At 44.7% G+C, this 23,103-nt stretch overlaps 1 protein-coding gene across 1 annotated transcript in view; it reads left to right on the top strand.

The window, feature by feature from the left end:
- Nucleotides 1-20,510, top strand: part of LOC133114081 (uncharacterized) — a 53,425-nt gene extending 32,915 nt beyond the window's left edge. Inside the window, exons 16-25 of the mRNA XM_061223277.1 lie at nt 1,083-1,620; nt 4,343-4,385; nt 6,661-6,852; nt 7,101-7,232; nt 8,797-9,070; nt 9,266-10,335; nt 18,022-18,246; nt 18,438-18,569; nt 19,036-19,297; nt 19,463-20,510. Coding sequence (XP_061079261.1) covers nt 1,083-1,620; nt 4,343-4,385; nt 6,661-6,852; nt 7,101-7,232; nt 8,797-9,070; nt 9,266-10,335; nt 18,022-18,246; nt 18,438-18,569; nt 19,036-19,297; nt 19,463-20,510 — 3,916 coding nt within the window. The remainder of the gene's footprint in view (nt 1-1,082; nt 1,621-4,342; nt 4,386-6,660; nt 6,853-7,100; nt 7,233-8,796; nt 9,071-9,265; nt 10,336-18,021; nt 18,247-18,437; nt 18,570-19,035; nt 19,298-19,462) is intronic.
- Nucleotides 20,511-23,103: the final 2,593 nt, after the last annotated feature.

Here is a 23,103-nt window from a genome sequence, read left to right as displayed (position 1 = left end):
ATAACTAGGACCTAGTTGATCATCAGATTTTAACTTTTTTTTTATAATACCGCACCTCGCAAATATATGAAATTATGTGAAATGCTTAGGGTTCTAGTTACTGGAAGTGTGGTCACCTGGTCATTGAACTAAACTTTATTTGAAAAATAATAAATGGAAGAGTTCAAGGGACAGGGACAAGGGCAATAAGCCAAACCTGCATTATGCTGGAATAAGTGAAAGTATGAAATTGTGGTAGAACTTGACCGCATGTTTTCTGCTCTGGAGTTGACTTGCAGTGGTGAATTATCATCACAGATGTCTCCTTTAGTTAATTGTGATGGGTGATGCTGGGTGGTAAAAGTTGCATTTTCACCAATTTGAAGATTCGTGCTCCACAGTCAGGTCTGACATCATGACTGCCTCTTCTGTGAGGATTACTATGTACAGTACTTGTGTTTGGGTCATTTAACATAATACAAAAATATTACATTGTAAGCTGGAAATAATTAACATGTGGTGTCATTTAACATAATACAGAAATATTACATTGTAACCTGGAAATAATTAACATGTGGTGTCATTGCTGACTCCCTGACTCCCTCCCTGATTGCTGACAAAGTTTTAAAGCATTTTGTCATATTTCATAATGACAGACATCCTAAACATACAATATATGAATGTACAATATGAAGATTCTGTCAAATTGCCCTATGAACCTTTACATTGCATTTTTACATTTTTGTCATTTGACAGACACTTTTAATCCAAAGCGATTTTCAAGTGCATAGGTTCTTCCACAGGTTAAAAGAATGAAATCCATAACTAGTAAAACATGCATTAAGAGCTGTTCTAAAGAAAAAGACAACAGTCACCGTAAGTGCAATTTTTAAATTTTTTATTTTATATTAAGGGTAAGTAAGTTAGGGTTTGACAAGAGGGATATCGGAAGGGGGGGGGATCAGGAGGGAGGACTAAGGTAGACAGGAGTGGTCTTGCTGAGGTGTATGGAGCAATTAAAGATTGTATTTAAAGTGGGGCAGTCCCCTTAGAAGCCTGGAATGCCAACTCTAGCGCCTTGAAGCAGATGCGTGCGGCAATAGGAAGCCAGTCCAGCTCCGGAAGCACCTGAACGACAGTGATGATGGGTACCTCCCCCGAATCTACACCGCCGACCCCTGGAGCTTCGATGTCAACTCTACTGCCGACTCCCAAAACAGCCGCCAGGAGATCAGGCGCTATTCCAGTTACAATTACAATTACAACAGGTACGAGACAGTGTACTATAACATTAACCACACCTTCACCACACCGGTACACAACAGTGAGGTCCTCCAGGCCAGCACGGTGAGCTGGGTTGCCAACGTGTTTAAGACCCAGCAGGAGTGCTCCAGAAGCGGGGTGCAGTGCGAGTCGCTGCCAGCGGTGAGGCTGAGGGACCTATACAGCCTGAGCAGGTACGAGAGCTCCATCCGCTTCCCCAACTGCCTGCTGGTAACCTGCGGCAACGGCAGTGGTGCTGGAGGGGGCTACATCTTCCATGTGCGGGACTTCAAGGACAACCTGGCCCTCATTCCCACCTACAACAACACGGGCCAGGCCTTCCCCTGCTACGAGGATTCCTACGTCTACCGTTTCGTGGTGCGGCCCGAATACATCTGACACACCCCTATTCCGTGCTCATGATTGGCTCACCCCTTCACTCCTGTTCTGCCATTATCTGATATGTACCAAATGGCAAGTAATTTAGGGTAATTTAGTTTTTTTTCTATGATCCCCCACCCCTCCAGTATCTGCCAATTATATGTTGATGCCAAGTGAACCAAAAATGTGAAATAAACATATTTGGAATTTGAATTTTTATGTTGTATTTCTGTGCGCAACATTATCATGCATGTTTGTCATTGTCATGACCTAATGTCTGCATATATTGTTTAACAGCAGCATGAGACCTGGGAATCAACGTCCAGTCTTTATACTATGGTTTTACAGCAGCATGAGGCCTTGGAGTCAACCTCCAATCTTTATACTATGGTTTTACAGCAGCATGAGACCTGAGAATCAACATCCAGTCTTTATACTATGGTTTTATAGCAGCATGGGACCTGGGAGTCAACCTACAATCTTTATACTATGGTTTTACAGCAGCATGAGATCTGAGAATCAACGTCCAGTCTGTATACTATGCTGCGACCAAGTTACAAACATTCACTCACTGATCTGGGAATGCTGTTAGGCAGGTATGTCACTGTTGCTCCCATAACTCAAGTGGATGCACGCATATTCCATTTCATCTCTGAAATGACAGTAATGTAATGTGATGTTCTCTTATGTTTTTGGGCATGCAGATGTGGTCAAGAGGTTCACTTGTTTTTCAGACCAAATGTCAGAATGGGGAATAGATTCAGAACTATTTACTATTCAACCAAATAACATTTTGGGGGCAAATGAAACAATCGCATCCTCTGAATAGTAACAAGCTTCAAAGTAAATTGTTCTTAATTAGACAATGTCTGCTGACGGATGGTGTAGACTTTTAATAATAATAGCTGCATTTGCAATAATGTAGCAGCTCGCATAAATTAAAATGCAGCTCAAAATGCTTTTCAAAGATAAATTAAAACATGATAAATACATAGTATGCATAGAATGACAAAACAAATCACAAAAACAAGTTAATAACATACATCATTAAAATGTGTAAAAGTATTTATTTTCAGAAATAAAAGAATTAGTTGAATGCAAGATAGTCAAATTGTTCAGTAATTGTCTAGCTTCCAATCTCTCAGTAGGTCAGAAATAGCTCTGCATGCCATAGAAAATGTATATTCCACATCACAGGACATTTATTCAGTCAGATCACCGATGATTACATTTTCTGTCATATACTGTGTAACAAAGGATTTGTTTAGAAAGAGGTGGTATTTTTTAATTGATTCAACTATAAATTATGTGAAATGCTTAGGGTTCTAGTTACTGGAAGTGTGGTCACCTGGTTATTGAAACTAAACTTTATTTGAAAAATAAGAAATGGAAGAGTTCAGTGACAGGGACAAGGGCAATAAGCCAAACCTGCATTATGCTGGAATAAGTGAAAGTATGAAATTGTGGTAGAACTTGACTGCATGTTTTCAACAACCTAAATTGTTCAAGGTATTGGCTGTGTCTGAAAACAGTATGCACAGTAGGTCCTCAGGCCTACATTGGAAAACCACTGGTCTGATAGCTGCTCTGGAGTTGAGTTGCAGTGGTGAATTATCATCACAGATGTCTTCTTTAGTTAATTGATGGGTGTTGCTGGGTGGTAAAAGTTGCATTTTCACCAATTTGAAGATTTGTGCTCCACAGTCAGGTCTGACATCATGACTGCCTCTTCTGTGAGGATTACTATGTACGGTACTTGTGTTTGGATCATTTAACATAAATACAAAAATATTACACTGTAAGCTGGAAATAATGAACATGTGGTGTCATTGCTGAACCCCCCCCCCCCCCCCCCCCGGAGCATACATCATTAGCCCCCACCTTTTGGCACCCATGCCAATGGGGGAAAACTAGAGTGTGGTTCCTGGAGGAGTCTACCAAGGATATCATAACCATCCAGGAGCCGAGGGGAAACTCCAAAAGCTGTCTCTGTAGAAGCCTTTTGCTTTAGCCCCCTGACCTGAAGGATTAACTGCCTGGTGGGGGTTTGGCTTCAAATTCCAAATGGTTGACCAATTTTTATGGTCAAGAACAAAGGCCTGGATTTTGGCAATAAGGAGAAGAAACCAAGATATCTGGGGTTTTGTCTCCTTTCCTTTAATTCACCCAAATCAGGTTTATCCAAAAGGTATATTGCCATGAGAGGTACAAAAACATATTTACAGCATAATGCAGTTATCATGAAAACTCCCAACTACATCATTCATAGATATAATATCTTGCAATCTTTTCCCCACGATCACACCAAGCTTGTTAGGGTTCAGCCTCCTCACCACCCCGCGGATGAAGAACACAGCCCGTGACTGATCTAATGGGCTTGGTGCAACAGATGTGGCATGACCATCTTCACACCATTCCACGTCTGACCCACTCCTTACAGAACACCCCTCAACCCGCACAACACCTGATCTGAGCGGCCTGTAGCGTAGTGGTTAAGGTAAATGACTGGGACACGCAAGGTCGGTGGTTCTAATCCCAGTAGTAGCCACAATATGATCCGCACAGCCGTTGGTCCCTTGAGCAAGGCCCCCAGGGGACGATTGTCTCCTGCTTAGTCTAATCAACTGTACGTTGCTCTGGATGAGAGGATCTGCCAAATACCAATAATGTAAGAATGTAATCTCAGCCCTCTCCAGGTATCCCCTTTGGGGGGTTTCAGGCCATCGGCTCTGAAGGAGATAAGTGGAAGATGGATGGTGTTGGTACATGTGGTTTAAGAGCATTTAGGTCACAGGGGTCATTAAGCCCCTCACCAAAACAGGGGAAAAGAATGTCCTCCAGAACATTTGTGCCCTCTCCCATGACCCCACAACTGGTCACTTCCTAGGGGAAAGACTCTGGATAATGCCACAGTGCCCTCATTTGGGCACTGCTGTCATTACACCAGTTACTGCTCTCCTGGATTAAAGCTTCAAAACTGCTGTTGAGATAGTCAATATACGCTGTAAAACCTTGAAAACATTGCCCATGTGATCCTTGTATTATTGCATTATGTCTTATGTAGTAGTAACAGGAATTGCATGTAAAATGGATAATCAGGAGGGAAGTTTCATGATAACTGCAACATATTAAGACGTAAGGATAATCTGTTTGGTATGGATGTGATCCGGTAAAATTAAGTAATGCGATGAGATACATTTAATACCAAATGGTGGTATTAAACCATAGTCTCAGGAACTCAAGGGAAAACCTACATGTCCTCTCTGGTAATCAACTCATTTTCCCTACTTAACAACCCCCAAGGGAGGGGGTCTAAATTTCAGATTTGACCACTCCTCCAGGTTAATTTATGGCACTGCCGCCTGGTTCAAACATGATATTTGGGATACAAACCAATCGACTTCCCACACAGTGCACATTCTCTATCGGTACACTGTGCATGTTCTGTGTCTGTGTGTAGTTGAAGCAGGCTGGGTGAGATTATTTAATTTGTGTTTCTTTCCTTAAAATCTGTATTTTGTAATTGACATATTAATTCTATGTTAATGACCTACCTGCCTGTAAATAAATTCTTCTTGGTTTTGACTTGCGTGATCTCAATGTTAGCTCTAATGAGCCCTCTAAATGCACGCCGACCTGGGCTCGCAACTATCTATGCCAACTATAATGCATGTACTGTGTTGGCTAGACCCCCAGCCTCTGTGTTCTCTACCCGAACTGAGATTCAGCAATAATGCTAATCCCGGGAGCATATATTGAGTAATGGTGGCGCCGGTAAGAGTCGAGTGTAACCACTCCCGATGTTCGCGCATGATTAAACCAATTTCTAAATTCTATCTTAAAATTGAGTCAGATAACGAAGGTGAATGTATTGGCCCTATTGTGGAGATTTTTAGTCAGCCCGGACCAGTAGAGAGCGGAAGGCAGAGTGTCTGTTTTTTTACGTGGTTTATTTTTTGGCTGATCTAGACTCTCATAGCGGTCATTATTTTTTAACCCAACTACTATTCTTTCAGCAACACCAGAAGGACAAGCACGGCGATACCTTCGGCCCGCGCTAAATTCCGTCGTTGGGTTAGCGTGGTGTTTTACAACACAGTATTGCCTTACAACAAACAGTGGGTTTTCTTTCCCCTTTAGTCCGCGGCAGTTTCCCCATGAAAGCTGTGCAAAATGCTGATCCTTGGAATCACTTTTCTTCTGTGGCGAATGATGCTGTCTGTCCATCTGTCTGCAGGTGAGTTTGGAAGGATACACTTATCCTTGTGTCTGCACAGGGAGGATTTCAAGTTAGTTATAATTTACGAGTGTTGCATATAATAACAACTTCTGCGTCAGCAAATTTCATTAAGCTAATTCTGCAACTGTTGAAACTGTTTGTTCACAGTTAGTTTACTTAATAAGAGTCTTTGAAACAAAAATATTATTTTGCAACAATGTAGATTGTAAGGTTGTACTGAATAAAAACATTGTAACAAAATTTTAATAATGTTTCCTTTTTAACCACCCTCAAACCATTCATTTCTGTGCTAAACCTGTACACTATACATTGTTTTCTGTAAAGTGATCTGGTCAGGTTTTTTGCCTGCTGACTTTATTTGGTCAGTATGGGTTTCACACTTTGCTTAAACTGCAGAAATACAAGTAAAATCAGCCATGACTTCCTGATAACTGTTTACATGTGTGTACGTGCATGCATTAAAAATGTCTTGTTTGCTTCATAAGAAGGCAACATACATGTGTGTAGATGTGTATGTACCACTTTTTACATAAGTATTCGGATTTAACAGGTTGCTGAATATTGAAAGTACTACTGGACTTGCATACTTTAAAAAATTATAATAATAAATGAAACCGATGCATTCAAGTAATCTAGAAGCATTATTTACGAACAAATTCAAGGGAATAATGTTCATTTCACGCATTTCAAGATATTTCCTTTGAAATCAATTTTGAAATGGGCATTCTCTTAAAATTAAAATATGTTGGCTAGTCTTACTCCAGCGGCTCTCCTTTCCTCCTCCTCCTTTCCTGCAGTGTCCCGGGAGGGCGACCTGAGGCTGGTGGGGAGCAATCGGTCCTCCGAGGGCCGGGTGGAGGTGTACCACGGGGGAGAGTGGGGCACGGTGTGTGATGACGGGTGGGACATGAACGAGGCGCAGGTGGTGTGTCGCCTGCTGGGTTTCTCCGGCGCGCAGTCTGTTGTCGAGGGAGGGATCTATGGGTCAGGTGAGTGACCTGAGTGACCAATACCCATTCCTCCTGGCCCTGACCATCAGTGCTACGTCTATCTGCTGTGTGTATCAACCCCCATTCCTCCTGGCCCTGACCGTCAGTGCCACGTCTATCTGCTGTGCGTATCAACCCCCATTCCTCCTGGCCCTGACCGTCAGTGCCACGTCTATCTGCTGTGCGTATCAACCCCCATTGTTCCTTGCCCTGACAGTCAGTGCTGTGTCTGTGCCTGGTCTTCTCAGGGTCTGGCACTATTTGGCTGGATGACCTGGACTGTAAGGGAACAGAGTCGTCTCTGTCCAGCTGCACGTTTAAAGGCTGGGGCGTGACTGACTGCACACACAGCGAGGACGCGGGAGTCATCTGTGAGAAACGTAAGCTTTTTATACCCGTACCTGTTCAGCTCACACAAACCACAAGGGTAAAGACAAAGAGAGACTGTGAATGAGGTTGGTTTCAGACTGCGGATCTTGAGTTTGAAACCAGTTATATGTGACCTGGGAATTGTAAGGTTCTATCTACGTTTTGAGTAGTTTTGTGATATTGAGTTTTAAAGCATATTTCAAAATGACAGACATCCTAAACATACAATATATGAATGTACAATATGAAGATTCTGTCAAATTGCCCTATGAACCTTTACATTGCATTTTTACATTTTTGTCATTTGACAGACGCTTTTAATCCAAAGTGATTTTCAAGTGCATAGGTTCTTCCACAGGTTAAAAGAATGAAATCCATAACTAGTAAAACATGCATTAAGAGCTGTTCTAAACAAAAAGACAACAGTCATCGTAAGTGCCATTTTAAAATTTTTTATTTTATATTAAGGGTTAGGGTTTGACGAGGGATATCGGAAGGGGGGGGGGGGGGGATCAGGAGGGAGGACTAAGGTAGACAGGAGTGGTCTTGCTGAGGTGTAGGGAGCAATTAAAGGTTGTATTTAAAGTGGGACAGTCCCCTTAGAAGCCTGGAATGCCAACACTAGCGCCTTGAAGCAGATGCGTGCGGCAATAGGAAGTCAATGAGGAGTGGGGTGACATGAGCTGACCTAGGCTGACTGGTGGTCAGGCGGGCTGCAGCATTCTGGAGCAGCTGGGAGGGCTTGATGGCACAAGCTGGGAGACCGGCCAGGAGCGAGTTGCAGTAATCTAGACGGGAAATGACAAGCGCCTGGACTAGGAGTTGGGTGGCTTTCTGCGTCAGGAGATGACGGATATAGCGTATATTATAGAGGAAGAACCTGCAGGTTCTAGCAGTGGAGGATATATGTGGAGTGAGGGTGAGGTTGTTATCAAGAGTCACCCCAAGATTCTTGGCCATATGGGAGGAGGATACTACAAAGTTCTCGACAATCAGTGAGAGTTAAATTGCCACAGAGGATTTAGCAGGGATCTAGAGAAGCTCAGACTTGCCAAGGTTAAGCTTCAGGTGGTGGGAAGTCATCCACGTAGAAATATCAGCCAAGCAGGCAGAGATCTGTGTAGTGACCTGGGTATTGAGAGGGAAGGAAAGAAAGAGTTGAGTGTCATCGGCATAAGGATGGTTAGAACAGCCATGGGAAGAGATAACAGAACCAAGAGACATGGTGTCTAGAGGGAAGAGGAGAAGACCAAGAACGAAGCCCTGCGTGACTCAAGTATGTAGGGGGTGTGGGTCAGAGACTGAGCCCCTCCAAGTCACCTGGTAGGAACGACCAGAGAGATAGGGAGAAAACCATGTGAGTGCAGATCCTGTGACACCCATCCCAGTCAGCGATGAGAGCAGAATCTCATGGTTGACTGTATCGAAGGTAGCCCACAGGTCAAGGAAGATGAGAACCGGCCAACAGGTCAAGGAAGTTCAGAACCACATACGGTATTTATGACACTAACTGATTTTTGTCAGAAATGTCAGTTAGAACCATATAATTCTAATGTCTAGACTAATCTCTCACAGAGCTGACCATGAAGGATGGCCGTACGTTCCCCCTGGACCACAGCCTGGGCCTGTCGGGGGAACTGGGGGCGCTGTTCGACAGCAAGCGGGATTGTGACCTCACCATCGTGGTTCAGAGCCCAGAGGAGGGTCTTGGAGAGGATACTACCTGCATCCACAGGCTGGTTCTGTCCCTCAGTGCTGAGTCACCCATCTTCCGCGAGGCCCTCCAGTCTGGAAACCTCACTATCAATGTCAGCCAGGACTGCCGCAGCTACGTCTCAGAGTTTCTCAGGTCAGGTGATGTCTTCGGCCGTTCCTCACATAACATCAGTGGAATAGTGCTTCTTATGCATATTCATGACATATTACATTGTGTACATTTGTCTGTTCCGTATGTATTTGCACACCTACACACAAAACCCAATGCTTAAAAACCTAATGCACAGACTCCAGTGCTGATTGACATGGTGTGCCCCTGGGCCTGCAGATACCTGTACACCCGTGAGATCAGTATCTCGGCCTCATCTGCCCAGTGCTTGCACAAGCTGGCCTCGGATTTCGGGATTAAGCAGCTGCAGGCGGACACGGGCCGGCTTTTCAGGCTCCTTCTCCCGTGGGACAGCACCTTCCACACCCAGGCCTCTCTGTACCAGTACTCTGTGCTGACAGGGGACCTGGCTCTGCAGGAGACCTGCCTCCAGTACCTGGCCTGGAACTTCGAGGCGCTGGTGACCTCCTCGGCCTGGCCCACCCTTTCACGGGACACACTGGAGGCCCTCCTGTCCCGCTCAGATTTGGTGGTGCCAGACGAAGCCTTCCTCCTGCGGGCGCTGGAGAGCTGGGCATGGGATGGGCGTGGCTCCTCAGGCTCAGGGGATGAGGCCGTCCTCCTGCGTCTCGTCCGCTTTCCCATGATCCCGCCGGCAGAGCTCTACGACCTCCCGTTCACCTCCAACCTCTACAGTGGCCACCCGGAGCTGTACCGCTCAGGGATGCTGCGCGGATTCCAGTTACACGCCCTCTCGCTGGCCCAGCTCCGGAAGCACCTGAACGACAGTGATGATGGGTACCTCCCCCGAATCTACACCGCCGACCCCTGGAGCTTCGATGTCAACTCTACTGCCGACTCCCACAACAGCCGCCAGGAGATCAGGCGCTATTCCAGTTCCAATTTCAACAGGTACGAGACAGTGTACTATAACATTGACCACAACTTCACAACACCGGTACACAACAGCGTGGTCCTCCAGGACAGCATGGTGAGCTGGGTTGCCAATGTGTTTAAGACCCAGCAGGAGTGCTCCAGAAGCGGGGTGTGGTGCGAGTCACTGCCAGCGGTGAGGCTGAGGTGCCAGAGCAGCCTTAGCTCCATCCGCTTCCCCAACCGCCTGCTGGTAACCTGCGTCAATGGCAGTGGTGCCGGAGGGGGCTACATCTTCCATGTGCAGGACTTCAAGGACAACCTGGCCCTCATTCCCACCAACAACCGCACGGGCCAGGCCTTCCCCTGCTACGAGGATTCCTACATCTACCGCTTCGTTGTGCGGCCCGAGTATATCTGACACACCCCCATTCCGTGCCCATAATTGGCTCACCCCTTCACTCCTGTTCTGCCATTACCTGATCAGTACCAAATGCATGTAATTGTATTATGAACCTGTTCATGTAATTGCATTTCATTAGTAACTTTTGAGTTCTGGATCAGTAGTGAGAAAGTGTTTTTTCTAAAACATGGTAAAATGCCCGCCTTGTCTCTGAAATAACATACTGAATATTGACCCATGAAAATATATTGTACTGTACTGTACTTCCAGAAGCGAGACATTCAATTACAAGCTGTTTGTTGTGATTTATTTTTGTTTTATTTTACAGTAAAAAATATTCTTAAAGTTGTTTTTGTCATTCTTGCTGTTCAAACGTAGTATACTTGTAATCCTTTGTTATGGAGTTTTGTATTGGTGTCTCCTGATGCTTGACAAGTCCGGCTTAGGTTTTGTAATACTAAAAATAAAATAATAATTATACGATGGGCTGTGACCAATTCGGTTTCACACAGAATTAATTACGCTAGAATATCATTAAGAAACTTCTGACAGTAAATCAATTACCTGGCTTGAATCAATATCCCTAAATAATATAGAGAATAATATAGAGAGGGAAAGTTCCATATCTTATTTGATTCATGTATCCATTTTCAAAGGCAACGAAAATGAAAGAATCAACCGGGAATGAAGGAACGTAGGTGCATGAATGTGGTGGTGATAAAGCTCAGACATGATACAGGACAAAGGGGTTTAGATCGAATATCACGTTTATCAGGTTAGCACAACATTACGAAATTTCCGCAAAAACGAAACTTCAGCTTTCAAAATGAAACAGGATATTGGGAAGAAAAGGAAAACATTTAAGACGGTCCTGAATAAAAAGGGAAACGAGTACAGCTTCTCGAGGATTGCGCCCCTCTCCGTTGACCACACTAGTGAATTGTCCAATTAAGAACAATTAACTTTTAAGCTTGTAACTATTCAGAGGTTGCAACTGTTTCATTTTGACATTTTGTGTTCTCTACATTTTTGTCATTTGGCAGACGGTTTTAATCCAAAGCTCGACCGCCAGGTGCTCGTTGTGAGGGAACCACAAGGCGACCAGAGCTGGCAGACCGGAGTGGTCTTGCTGCGGAGTAGAGAGCGATTAAAGATTTTATGTAAAGTGGGGCAGTCCCCTTAGCATTTGCCCCAAAAATTTGCACCAAACCAGAATACAAATACTGACTAGGCCTACTTGCTGCAAGGGGCTCATAGATACAAATTAATTTTTTTTTTTTAATAGAAACAAAATAAAAATGTTTTCATTTTTATTCTAACAATAGAAATACCACTGTACAAGCTGTTACTGAAGAACAAAATTAATAATGTCAGCTGACGGATGGTGTACCCGTTTAATAATAATAGCTGCATTATGCAATAATGTAGCAGCTCGCAAAAATTTAAATGCAGATCAAAATGGTTTCCAAAGATAAAATAAAACATGACAAAGACATAGTATGCTTAGAATGACGAAACAATTCACAAAACAAACTTAAAAACATCATTAAAATGCATGAGTATTTCTTTAAATAAATAATATAAAAAATAGTAAAACTGTTCAGTAATTGCCTGCCTTCCAATCTCTGTATTACATTACATGGCATTACCTTACATTAATGGCATTTGGCTTTTATCATACCTTATGCATACCCATAACCAATTATAAGTGCCCTGAAAGACCCAAGAGGGAAGTACAATTTAAACTGCTAACAGTACAACAATGATAATAACTAGGGCCTAGTTGATGATCAGATTTTAACTTTTTTTTTATAATACCGCACCTCGCAAATATATGAGTAAACAGCTTGCCTCGCCAAACAAAACTAGCAAAGGTTACATAACACAAGTAAAGACAACAGTTAAAGGTCAAAGAGAGGAATTGCAGCAACAAACAAGCCACAACATGCACTGTTTTAGAAAGTTAACAGTGACAAAGGCAATAGAGCCTGCCGTCTTTTCGTAGTGTACTAGTCAGAAAATGTTTGCCGAACTGGTGAATTTATGAAATGTTCACTTTAGTGTGCTGCATAGCACTATTCATCCTATTTTATTTCACTTCAGCTAACCAGTGTACCACAAATGATGAAACTTACAGTTTGAGACAAATAAAGGTTTAGCTAAACACGCATGATTGAACAGGCAAAGAGATCAAAGTAACACTTAGCTGCCAAAATTGCACTCCAGACAAGCGATCACTGAAACTCTGGAGTGCAATTTGCTACACAAACAATAGGAAGCCCCCACCAATTGGCTGTGGCAATTAGAACCAATTTTCAACCAATGAGCTTGAATTGTTGTACAGCTGTACAATGTTTTGATAGAGTGACGGTCCGACGAATTAAACCCGAATTCGTGGACTATAACCACAGGCAGAAAGTGAGTCAACAGGTCAGTGAGCCTTTTTCAATGATAGGAAGGGATTTACAATGGTCTTGTAACAATGTTTTAAGACAAAAGTCTTACCTAGTGTACCTTTAAGGTTTACAGGGATGTAGGGAGGGGTGGGGAGAGTTGCAGCTTGAAGGTGGTCAGAGATTCTGCTGTTCTGACCTCCACGGGGAGTTTGTTCAACCGGGAGGTGGAAGTGCGGAGAGGGGGGGAGTATGTCAGAAATATCTCTGTATGCCAAGAAGAAAAAATATTCCACATCCCAGGACATTTAATCAATCAATTTTCTGTAATAAACTGTGTAACACATGATTTGTTTAGAAAGAGGTTGTTTTTTTTTATTGCTTCCATTATAAATTATGTGAAATGCTTAGGGTTCTAGTTACTGGAAGTGTGGTCACCTGGTCATTGAAACTAAACTTTATTTGAAAAATAATAAATGGAAGAGTTCAGTGACAGGGACAAGGGCAATAAGCCAAACCTGCATTATGCTGGAATAAGTGAAAGTATGAAATTGTGGTAGAACTTGACCGCATGTTTTCTGCTCTGGAGTTGAGTTGCAGTGGTGAATTATCATCACAGATGTCTCCTTTAGTTAATTGTGATGGGTGATGCTGGGTGGTAAAAGTTGAATTTTCACCAATTTGAAGATTTGTGCTCCACAGTCAGGTCTGACATCATGACTGCCTCTTCTGTGAGGATGACTATGTACAGTACTTGTGTTTGGATCATTTAACATGAATACAAAAATATTACACTGTAAACTGGAGCATACAACATTAGCCCCCACCTTTTGGCACCCATGCCAGTGGGGGAAAACTAGAGTGTGGTTCCTGGAGGAGTCTTCCTGGGCCCTGTGTGGGGCCCCCTTCTCTCACATTCCTTGCAGGTTTTGAGCACAGAAATACTGGAGATGGCATAAAGATGTTTCATGATAATCCCAGGTCAGAATATAGTGATGTTTGGTGTTATTCTGATTGGTTCAGTGCGACTGGTGCAATGGTCTAGTTTACGTAACAGTCTACCAAGGATATTATAACCGTCCAACTGCAAAAGCTGTCTCTGTAGAAGCCTTTTGCTTTAGCCCCCTGACCTGAAGGACTCACTGCCTGGTGGGGGTTTGGCTTCAAATTCCAAATGGTTGACCAATTTTTATGGTCAAGAACAAAGGCCTGGATTTTGGCAATAAGGAGAAGAAACCAAGCAATCTGGGGTTTTGTCTCCTTTCCTTTAATTCACCCAAATCAGGTTTATCCAAAATCACAAGGTATATTGCCATGAGAGGTACAAAAACATATTTGCAGCATAATGCAGTTATCATGAAAACTCCCAACTACATCATTCATAGATATAATATCTTGCAATCTTTTCCCCACAATCACACCAAGCTTGTTGGGGTTCAGCCTCGTCACCGTCCCGTGGATGAAGAACGCAGCCCGTGACTGATCTAATGGGCTTGGTGCAACAGATGTGGCATGACCATCTTCACACCATTCCACATCTGATCCACTCCTTACAGAACACACCTCAACCCGCACAACACCTGATCTGAGCGGCCTGTAGCGTAGTGGTGAAGGTAAATGACTGGGACATGCAAGGTCGGTGGTTCTAATCCCAGAGTAGCCACAATATGATCCGCACAGCCATTGGTCCCTTGAGCAAGGCCCTTAACCCTGCATTGCTCCAGGGGAGGATTGTCTCCTGCTTAGTCTAATCAACTGTACGTCGCTCTGGATGAGAGCATCTGCCAAATGCCAATAATGTAAGAATGTAATCTCAGCCTTCTCCAGGTATCCCCTTTGGGGGATTTCAGGCCATCGGCTCTGAAGGAGATAAGGGGAAGATGGATGGTGTTGGTACATGTGGTTTAAGAGCATTTAGGTCACAGGGGTCATTAAGCCCCTCACCAAAACAGGGGAAAAGAATGTCCTCCAGAACATTTGTGCCCTCTCCCATGACCCCACAACTGGTCACTTCCTAGGGGAAAGACTCTGGATAATGCCACAGTGCCCTCATTTGGGCACTGCTGTCATTACACCAGTTACTGCTCTCCTGGATTAAAGCTTCAAAACTGCTGTTGAGGTAGTCAATATACCCTGTAAAACCTTGAAAACATTGCCCATGTGATCCTTGTATTATTGCATTATGTCTTATGTAGTAGTAACAGGAATTGCATGTAAAATGGATAATCAGGAGGGAAGTTTCATGATAACTGCAACACATTAAGACGTAAGGATAATCTGTTTGGTATGGATGTGATCCGGTAAAATTAAGTAATGCGATGAGATACATTTAATACCAAATGGTGGTATTAAACCATAGTCTCAGGAACTCAAGGGAAAACCTACATGTCCTCTCTGGTAATCAACTCATTTTCCCTACTTAACAACCCCCAAGGGAGAGGGGGTCTAAATTTCAGGTTAATTTATGGCACTGCCGCCTGGTTCAAACATGATATTTGGGATACAAACCAATCGACTTCCCTCACAGTGCACATTCTCTATCGGTACACTGTGCATGTTCTGTGTCTGTGTGTAGTTGAAGCAGGCTAGGTGAGATTATTTACTTTGTGTTTCTTTCCTTAAAATCTGTATTTTGTAATTGACATATTAATTCTATGTTAATGACCTACCTGCCTGTAAATAAATTCTTCTTGGTTTTGACTTGCGTGATCTCCATGTTAGCTCTAATGAGCCCTCTAAATGCACGCCGACCTGGGCTCGCAACTATCTATGCAAACTATAATGCATGTACTGTGTTGGCTAGACCCCCAGCCTCTGTGTTCTCTACCCGAACTGAGATTCAGCAATAATGCTAATCCCGGGAGCATATATTGAGTAATGGTGGCGCCGGTAAGAGTCGAGTGTAACCACTCCCGATGTTCGCGCATGATTAAACCAATTTCTAAATTCTATCTTAAAATTGAGTCAGATAACGAAGGTGAATGTATTGGCCCTATTGTGGAGATTTTTAGTCAGCCCGGACCAGTAGAGAGCGGAAGGCAGAGTGTCTGTTTTTTTACGTGGTTTATTTTTTGGCTGATCTAGACTCTCATAGCGGTCATTATTTTTTAACCCAACTACTATTATTTCAGCAACACCAGAAGGACAAGCACGGCGATACCTTCGGCCCGCGCTAAATTCCGTCGCTGGGTTAGCGTGGTGTTTTACAACACAGTATTGCCTTACAACAAACAGTGGGTTTTCTTTCCCCTTTAGTCCGCGGCAGTTTCCCCATGAAAGCTGTGCAAAATGCTGATCCTTGGAATCACTTTTCTTCTGTGGCGAATGATGCTGTCTGTCCATCTGTCTGCAGGTGAGTTTGGAAGGATACACTTATCCTTGTGTCTGCACAGGGAGGATTTCAAGTTAGTTATAATTTACGAGTGTTGCATATAATAACTTCTGCGTCAGCAAATTTCATTAAGCTAATTCTGCAACTGTTGAAACTGTTTGTTCACAGTTAGTTTACTTAATAAGAGTCTTTGAAACAATAAAAATATTATTTTGCAACAATGTAGGTTTTGCAAGGTTGTACTGAATAAAAACATTGTAACAACATTTTAATAATGTTTCCTTTTTAACCACCCTCAAACCATTCATTTCTGTGCTAAACCTGTACACTATACATTGTTTTCTGTATCGTGGTCTGGTCAGGTTTTTGGCCTGCTGACTTTATTTGGTCAGTATGGGTTTCACACTTTGCTTAAACTGCAGAAATACAAGTAAAATCAGCCATGACTTCCTGATAACTGTTTACATGTGTGTACGTGCATGCATAAAAAATGTCTTGTTTGCTGCATAAGAAGGCAACATACATGTGTGTAGATGTGTATGTACCACTTTTTACATAAGTATTCAAATTGAACAGGTTGCTGAATATTGAAAGTACTACTGGACTTAGAAAATGCATACTTAAAAAAATAATGTATAATAATGTATAATATACGCCGTATCCGTCATCTCCTGACTGAGAAAGCCACCCAGCTCCTAGTCCAGGCGCTCGTCATTTCCCGCCTGGATTACTGCAACTCCCTCCTAGCTGGTCTCCCAGCGTGTGCCATCAAGCCCCTCCAGCTGGTCCAGAATGCTGCAGCCCGCCTGATCACCGATCAGCCCAGGTCGGCTCATGTCACCCCGCTTCTCATTGGCCTCCACCGGCTTCCCATTGCCGCACGCATCCGTTTCAAGGCCCTGTGTTGGCATTTCAGGCTGCTAAGGGGACTGCCCCACCTTACATACAATCCCTGATCACTCCCTACTCCCCAGCTAGACCACTCCGGTCTGCCAGCTCTGGTTGACTTACGGTTCCCTCTCTACGTGCACCTGGCGGTCGAGCTGCACGTTCACGCCTGTTTTCCGTTCTGGTTCCTCAGTGGTGGAATGACCTGCCTACCACTGTCAGAACAGCAGAATCCCTCCCCCTATTTCGACGCAGACTCAAAACCCACCTTTTCAAACTCTACCTTAGTCCTCCCTCCTGATTTCCCCTGCCCCTCCTTTTTGATATCCCTATCCTTGTCTAACCCCCCCCCCCCCCCAAAAAAATAAATAAAAAATAAATAAAAAAATAAATTCTGATGACGGGGCGGCACGGATGGCGCAGTGGGTAGCACTGCCGCCTCACAGCAAGGAGGTCCTGGGTTCGAATCCCCGTCGGCCGGGGCCTCTCTGTGCGGAGTTTGCATGTTCTCCCCGTGTCTGCGTGGGTTTCCTCCGGGTACTCCGGTTTCCTCCCACAGTCCAAAGACATGCACGTTAGGCTGATTGGAGAGTCTAAATTGCCCGTAGGTATGAGTGTGTGAGTGAGTGGTGTGTGTGCCCTGCGATGGACTGGCGACCTGTCCAGGGTGTATTCCTGCCTTTCGCCCAATGTATGCTGGGATAGGCTCCAGCCCCCTGTGACCCTGATCAGGATAAGCGGGTTCAGATAATGGATGGATGGATGGAATTCTGATGACAACTATGTTTAGAACAGCATTTCCTGTGTATTTTGCTAGTTTCTGGATGTGATGCTCTGACTTATGGTAGAACCTATGCACTTGTAAGTCGCTTTGGATTAAAAGCGTCTGCCAAATGACTAAAATGTAAAATGTAAATAATAATAATAATAAATGAAACCGATGCATTTAAGTAATCTAGAAGCATTATTTACGAACAAATTCAAGGGAATAATGTTCATTTCACGCATTTCAAGATATTTCCTTTGAAATCAATTTTGAAATGGGCGTTCTCTTAAAATGAAAATATGTTGGCTAGTCTTACTCCAGCGGCTCTCCTTTCCTCCTCCTCCTTTCCTGCAGTGTCCCGGGAGGGCGACCTGAGGCTGGTGGGGAGCAATCGGTCCTCCGAGGGCCGGGTGGAGGTGTACCACGGGGGAGAGTGGGGCACGGTGTGTGATGACGGGTGGGACATGAACGAGGCGCAGGTGGTGTGTCGCCAGCTGGGTTTCCCCGGCGTGCAGTCTGTTGTCGAGGGAGGGGCCTATGGGTCAGGTGAGTGACCTGAGTGACCAATACCCATTCCTCCTGGCCCTGACCATCATTGCTACGTCTATCTGCTGTGTGTATCAACCCCCATTCCTCCAGGCCCTGACCGTCAGTGCCACGTCTATCGGCTGTGCGTATCAACCCCTATTGTTCCTGGCCCTAACAGTCAGTGCTGTGTCTGTGCCTGGTCTTCTCAGGGTCTGGCACTATTTGGCTGGATGACCTGGACTGTAAGGGAACAGAGTCGTCTCTGTCCAGCTGCGCGTTTAAAGGCTGGGGCGTGACTGACTGCACACACAGCGAGGACACGGGAGTCATCTGTGAGAAAAGTAAGCTTTTTATACCTGTACCTGTACAGCTCACACAAACCACAAGAGTAAAGACAGAGAGACTGTAAATGAGGTTGGTTTCAGACTGCGGATCTTGAGTGTGAAACCAGTTACATGTGACCTGGGAATTGTAAGGTTCTATCTACGTTCTGAGTAGTTTTGTCATATTTAGTTTGTAGGGGGTATGGGTCAGAGACTGAGCCCCTCCAAGTCACCTGGTAGGAACCACCAGAGAGGTAGGGAGAAAACCTTGCGAGTGCAGATCCTGTGACACCCATCCCAGTCAGCGATGTGAGCAGAATCTCATGGTTGACTGTATCGAAGGCAGCCCACAGGTCAAGGAAGATGAGAACCGGCCAACAGGTCAAGGAAGTTCAGAACCACATACGGTATTTATGACACTGATTTTTGTCAGAAATGTCAGTTAGAACCATAGAATTCTAGTGTCTGGACTAATCTCTCACAGAGCTGACCGTGAAGGATGACCGTACGTTCCCCCTGGACCACAGCCTGGGCCTCTCGGGGGAACTGGGGATGCTGTTCGACAGCAAGCAGGATTGCGACCTCATCATCGTGGTTCAGAGCCCAGAGGAGGGTCTTGGAGAGGATACTACCTGCATCCACAGGCTGGTTCTGTCCCTCAGCGCTGAGTCATCCATCTTCCAGTCCGGAAACCTCACTATCAATGTCAGCCAGGACTGCCGCAGCTACGTCTCAGAGTTTCTCAGGTCAGGTGATGTCTTTGGCCGTTCCTCACATAACATCAGTGGAATACATAGTGTACATTTCTCTGTTCCGTATGTATTTGCTCACCTACACACAAAACCTAATGCCTAAAAACCTAATGCACAGACTCCAGTGCTGATTGACATGGTGTGCCCCTGGGCCTGCAGGTACCTGTACACCCGTGAGATCGATGTCTCGGCCTCATCTGCCCAGTGCTTGCACAAGCTGGCCTCGGATTTCGGGATTAAGCAGCTACAGGCGGACACGGGCCGGCTTTTCAGGCTCCTTCTCCCGTGGGACAGCACCTTCCACACCCAGGCCTCTCTGTACCAGTACTCTGTGCTGACGGGGGACCTGGTTCTGCAGGAGACCTGCCTCCAGTACCTGGCCTGGAACTGCGAGGCGCTGGTGACCTCCCCGGCCTGGCCCACCCTTTCGCGGGACACACTGGAGGCCCTCCTGTCCCGCTCAGATTTGGTGGTGCCAGACGAAGCCTTCCTCCTGCGGGCGGTGGAGAGCTGGGCACAGGATGGGCGTGGCTCCTCAGGCTCAGGGGATGAGGCTGCCCTCCTGCGTCTCGTCCGCTTTCCCATGATCCCGCCGGCAGAGCTCTACGACCTCCCGTTCACCTCCAACCTCTACAGCGGCAACGCGGAGCTGTACGTCTCAGGGATGCTGCGCGGGTTCCAGTTCCATGCCCTCTCGCTGACCCAGCTTCAGAAGCACCTGAACGACAGTGATGATGGCTACCTCCCCCGAATCTACACCGCCGACCCCTGGAGCTTCGACATCAACTCCACCACCACCACCAACCACAGTCAGTACAGTTTCAACTATTACAATTACATGAACATCTTCATAACACCCGTACACAACAGCATGGTCCTGCAGGCCGGCAGGGTGATCTGGGGTGCCAACGTGTTTAAGACCCAGCAGGAGTGCTCCAGAAGCGGGGTGCAGTGCGAGTCGCTGCCAGCGGTGAGGCTGAGGGACCTATACAGCCTGAGCAGGTACGAGAGCTCCATCCGCTTCCCCAACCGCCTGCTGGTAACCTGCGGCAACGGCAGTGGTGCCGGAGGGGGCTACATCTTCCAAGTGCAGGACTTCAAAGAAAACCTAGCCCTCATTCGCACCAACAACCGCACAGGCCAGGCCTTCCCCTGCTACGAGGATTCCTACATCTACCGCTTTGTGGTGCGGCCCGAGTACATCTGACCCACCCTCATCCCATGCCCATGATTGGCTCACCCTTTCACTCCTGTTCTGCCATCACCTGATCAGTACCAAATGGCAAGTAATTGTATTATGAACCTGTTCATGTAATTGCATTTCATTAGTAACTTTTGAGTTCTGGATCAGTAGTGCGAAAGTAGGAGTGTTTTTTTTCTATGATCCCCCACCCCCCCAGTATCTGCCAATTATATGTCTATGCCAAGTGAACCAAAAATGTGAAATATGTGTGAATAAAAATTTGCATTTTTATGTTGTATTTCTGTGCGCTACATTATCATGCATGTTTGTCATTGACATGAACTCATGTCTGCATATATTGTTTTACAGCAGCATGACACCTGTGAATCAACGTCTTGTCTTTATACGATGGTTTTACTGCAGCATGAGACCTGAGAATCAACGTCCGGTCTTTATACTATGCTGCCACCTAGTTACAAACATTCACTCACTGATCTGGGAATGCTGTTAGGCAGGTATGTCACTGTTGCTCCCAAGTGGATGCACGCATATTCCACTTCATCTCTAAAATGACAGTAATGTAATATGATGTTATCTAATGTTTTTTGGCATGCAGATGTGGTCAAGAGGCATATCTGGGCATATCTTTTGCTCACCTAAAGATTGGGTGGTCTGATACAAAACTAAACAAACTAAATATGTTGTTAAACAAATGTAGATTAAAAATACCTTGAAATAAAAACTTAAATTCAGATCTGTCATCTCATGTACATATTTTGAACTCAAACTAAATTTTCTTCATTTTATAGCAAAACAATGGAATTGACCTTGCTCTTCCAATACTTTTGGAGGGGACTGTATATAACATATTTTGAAATGAAGTAATTAAATCATTGTTATTTACTATTTTGAGAATTATTCAGTGTTTTCTCATTTTGTTAGGGACTTTCATTCTAATTCATCTTTTGGCAAACAAAAAACAATTTCAGTGTAGTAATTCCATAATCGTCCAACAGATGTCGCTATGATACAATTAATTGACATAGGAACATGCCAACAGCTGGCATGGCAAGGGCAAAACAGTAAGAGCACGAAAAGGACATTAATTTTCCACATGGGACAAATAGGGTAAGCCTCACCCCCAAATTACAAAGCCCTCTTGTTTCACCATACAGTAATCTGTCACTGTTTGCCAAGACCCGGCCCATGGGAACCAAAGTAAAGATAAATCTGTAAGTAATTACAAGTTTTTATAGCTGAACATGACTTGCTGTTGTCTATTGTTATTTGTTTCTGTTGTGCCGTGTCATTATCATCCCACAATATGTTTAAAGGGGAATTCCCAGCTCTGCTGGAGCTGGAGAAGAACACTGGAATGGGTCTTTTCAAAACTACAGATAGTTAATATAAAATAAAATCGCGCTTAGATGTATCATTGCTTGGTTCTGCATGTACAAGTAAAAGCTTTACCTTTTTAAAAACACAGCTAAACATGTCCGTCCATCCATCCATAATCCAACCTTCTTATTCTTGGTCAGGGTTGTGGAGGGTGCTGGAGCCTTTCACAGAATGCATTAACACGAGGCAGGAATACACCCTGGACAGGGCACACACCTTTTACTCACACACTCATGCCTATGGACAATTTACACTCTCCAATTGACCTAGCCTGCATGTTTTTGTACAGTGAGAGGAAACCAGAGTACACAGAGAAAACCCAAAGAGACAAGGGGTGAACAGAAAAGCCCCAGCTGGGACTCTTTCAAGTCAAAGCCTTCATGACGAATCTCTGGTGATCTCACTGAATGATCCCTGATAAGTTTGGCGAGTTGCTGGTGTTGGACTTCCCTGGCTAAGGCAATCAGTTTACTAAATTGCAGAACTGAGTTCTTACCTCAGCCTATTCTTTCCCCAGCTGACGTTTAGCCAGAGGCCTGGGTCATCAAGGTCAGAATGAGTGGGACACTTTGGGGGCTTGACCCCTGTGACCTTAGAATATATCACCAAATGATATGCTTTTGTCCATAGCCTTGCTATTTTTCACATGGTCTTTAGTGTAAATTGTAAACTGCAAAAGAATGAAATAATAAACTGATTGGTCAATATATGTGAAATACAAATCAAGAACAAATCAACCTTGGTGATACAATCTCCCAACTGCCTGCAAGCTTTTTCTGAGCCAGTCGATGGCAGCAACAGAACAGCCAGAACAGGTATCAGTCTGAATATGACAGGCGGATAAGAGAATGCTGTTATATTTATTGTGGGACCTGGGTCACTTCCATTCCTCTTTTTCCAAGCCTCATCCTGGGAGGGGAGAACTGTGATGACACTGAACATCTCTCCCAAGCTCAAGGTGACCGGGGTCCTGCTCACAACTTCCCTCTCCTGCGGAAACCGCAGTCACACCCTCCAAGGCATGGTGGATTCTGCCACTGCAGGTAATTTCCTGGATGAAGAGTTAGCTGTCAGCCTGAAAATTGCTCTGGCTCCTCTGAATCGCCCCTTCACTGTCACAGCACTGGACGAAAGAACACTGGGTTTCAAGCAGCATTAGTCTCCTCACCGCCCCCCTTTCACTGTTTATTGAAGGATGACATTCTGAGGTCATCCAGCT

The sequence above is a fragment of the Conger conger genome, chromosome 16 (genome assembly GCF_963514075.1).
Source record: "Conger conger chromosome 16, fConCon1.1, whole genome shotgun sequence".
NCBI classification, from domain to species: Eukaryota; Metazoa; Chordata; class Actinopteri; order Anguilliformes; family Congridae; genus Conger; species Conger conger.
This window is presented reverse-complemented; position numbering and strand designations above follow the sequence as displayed.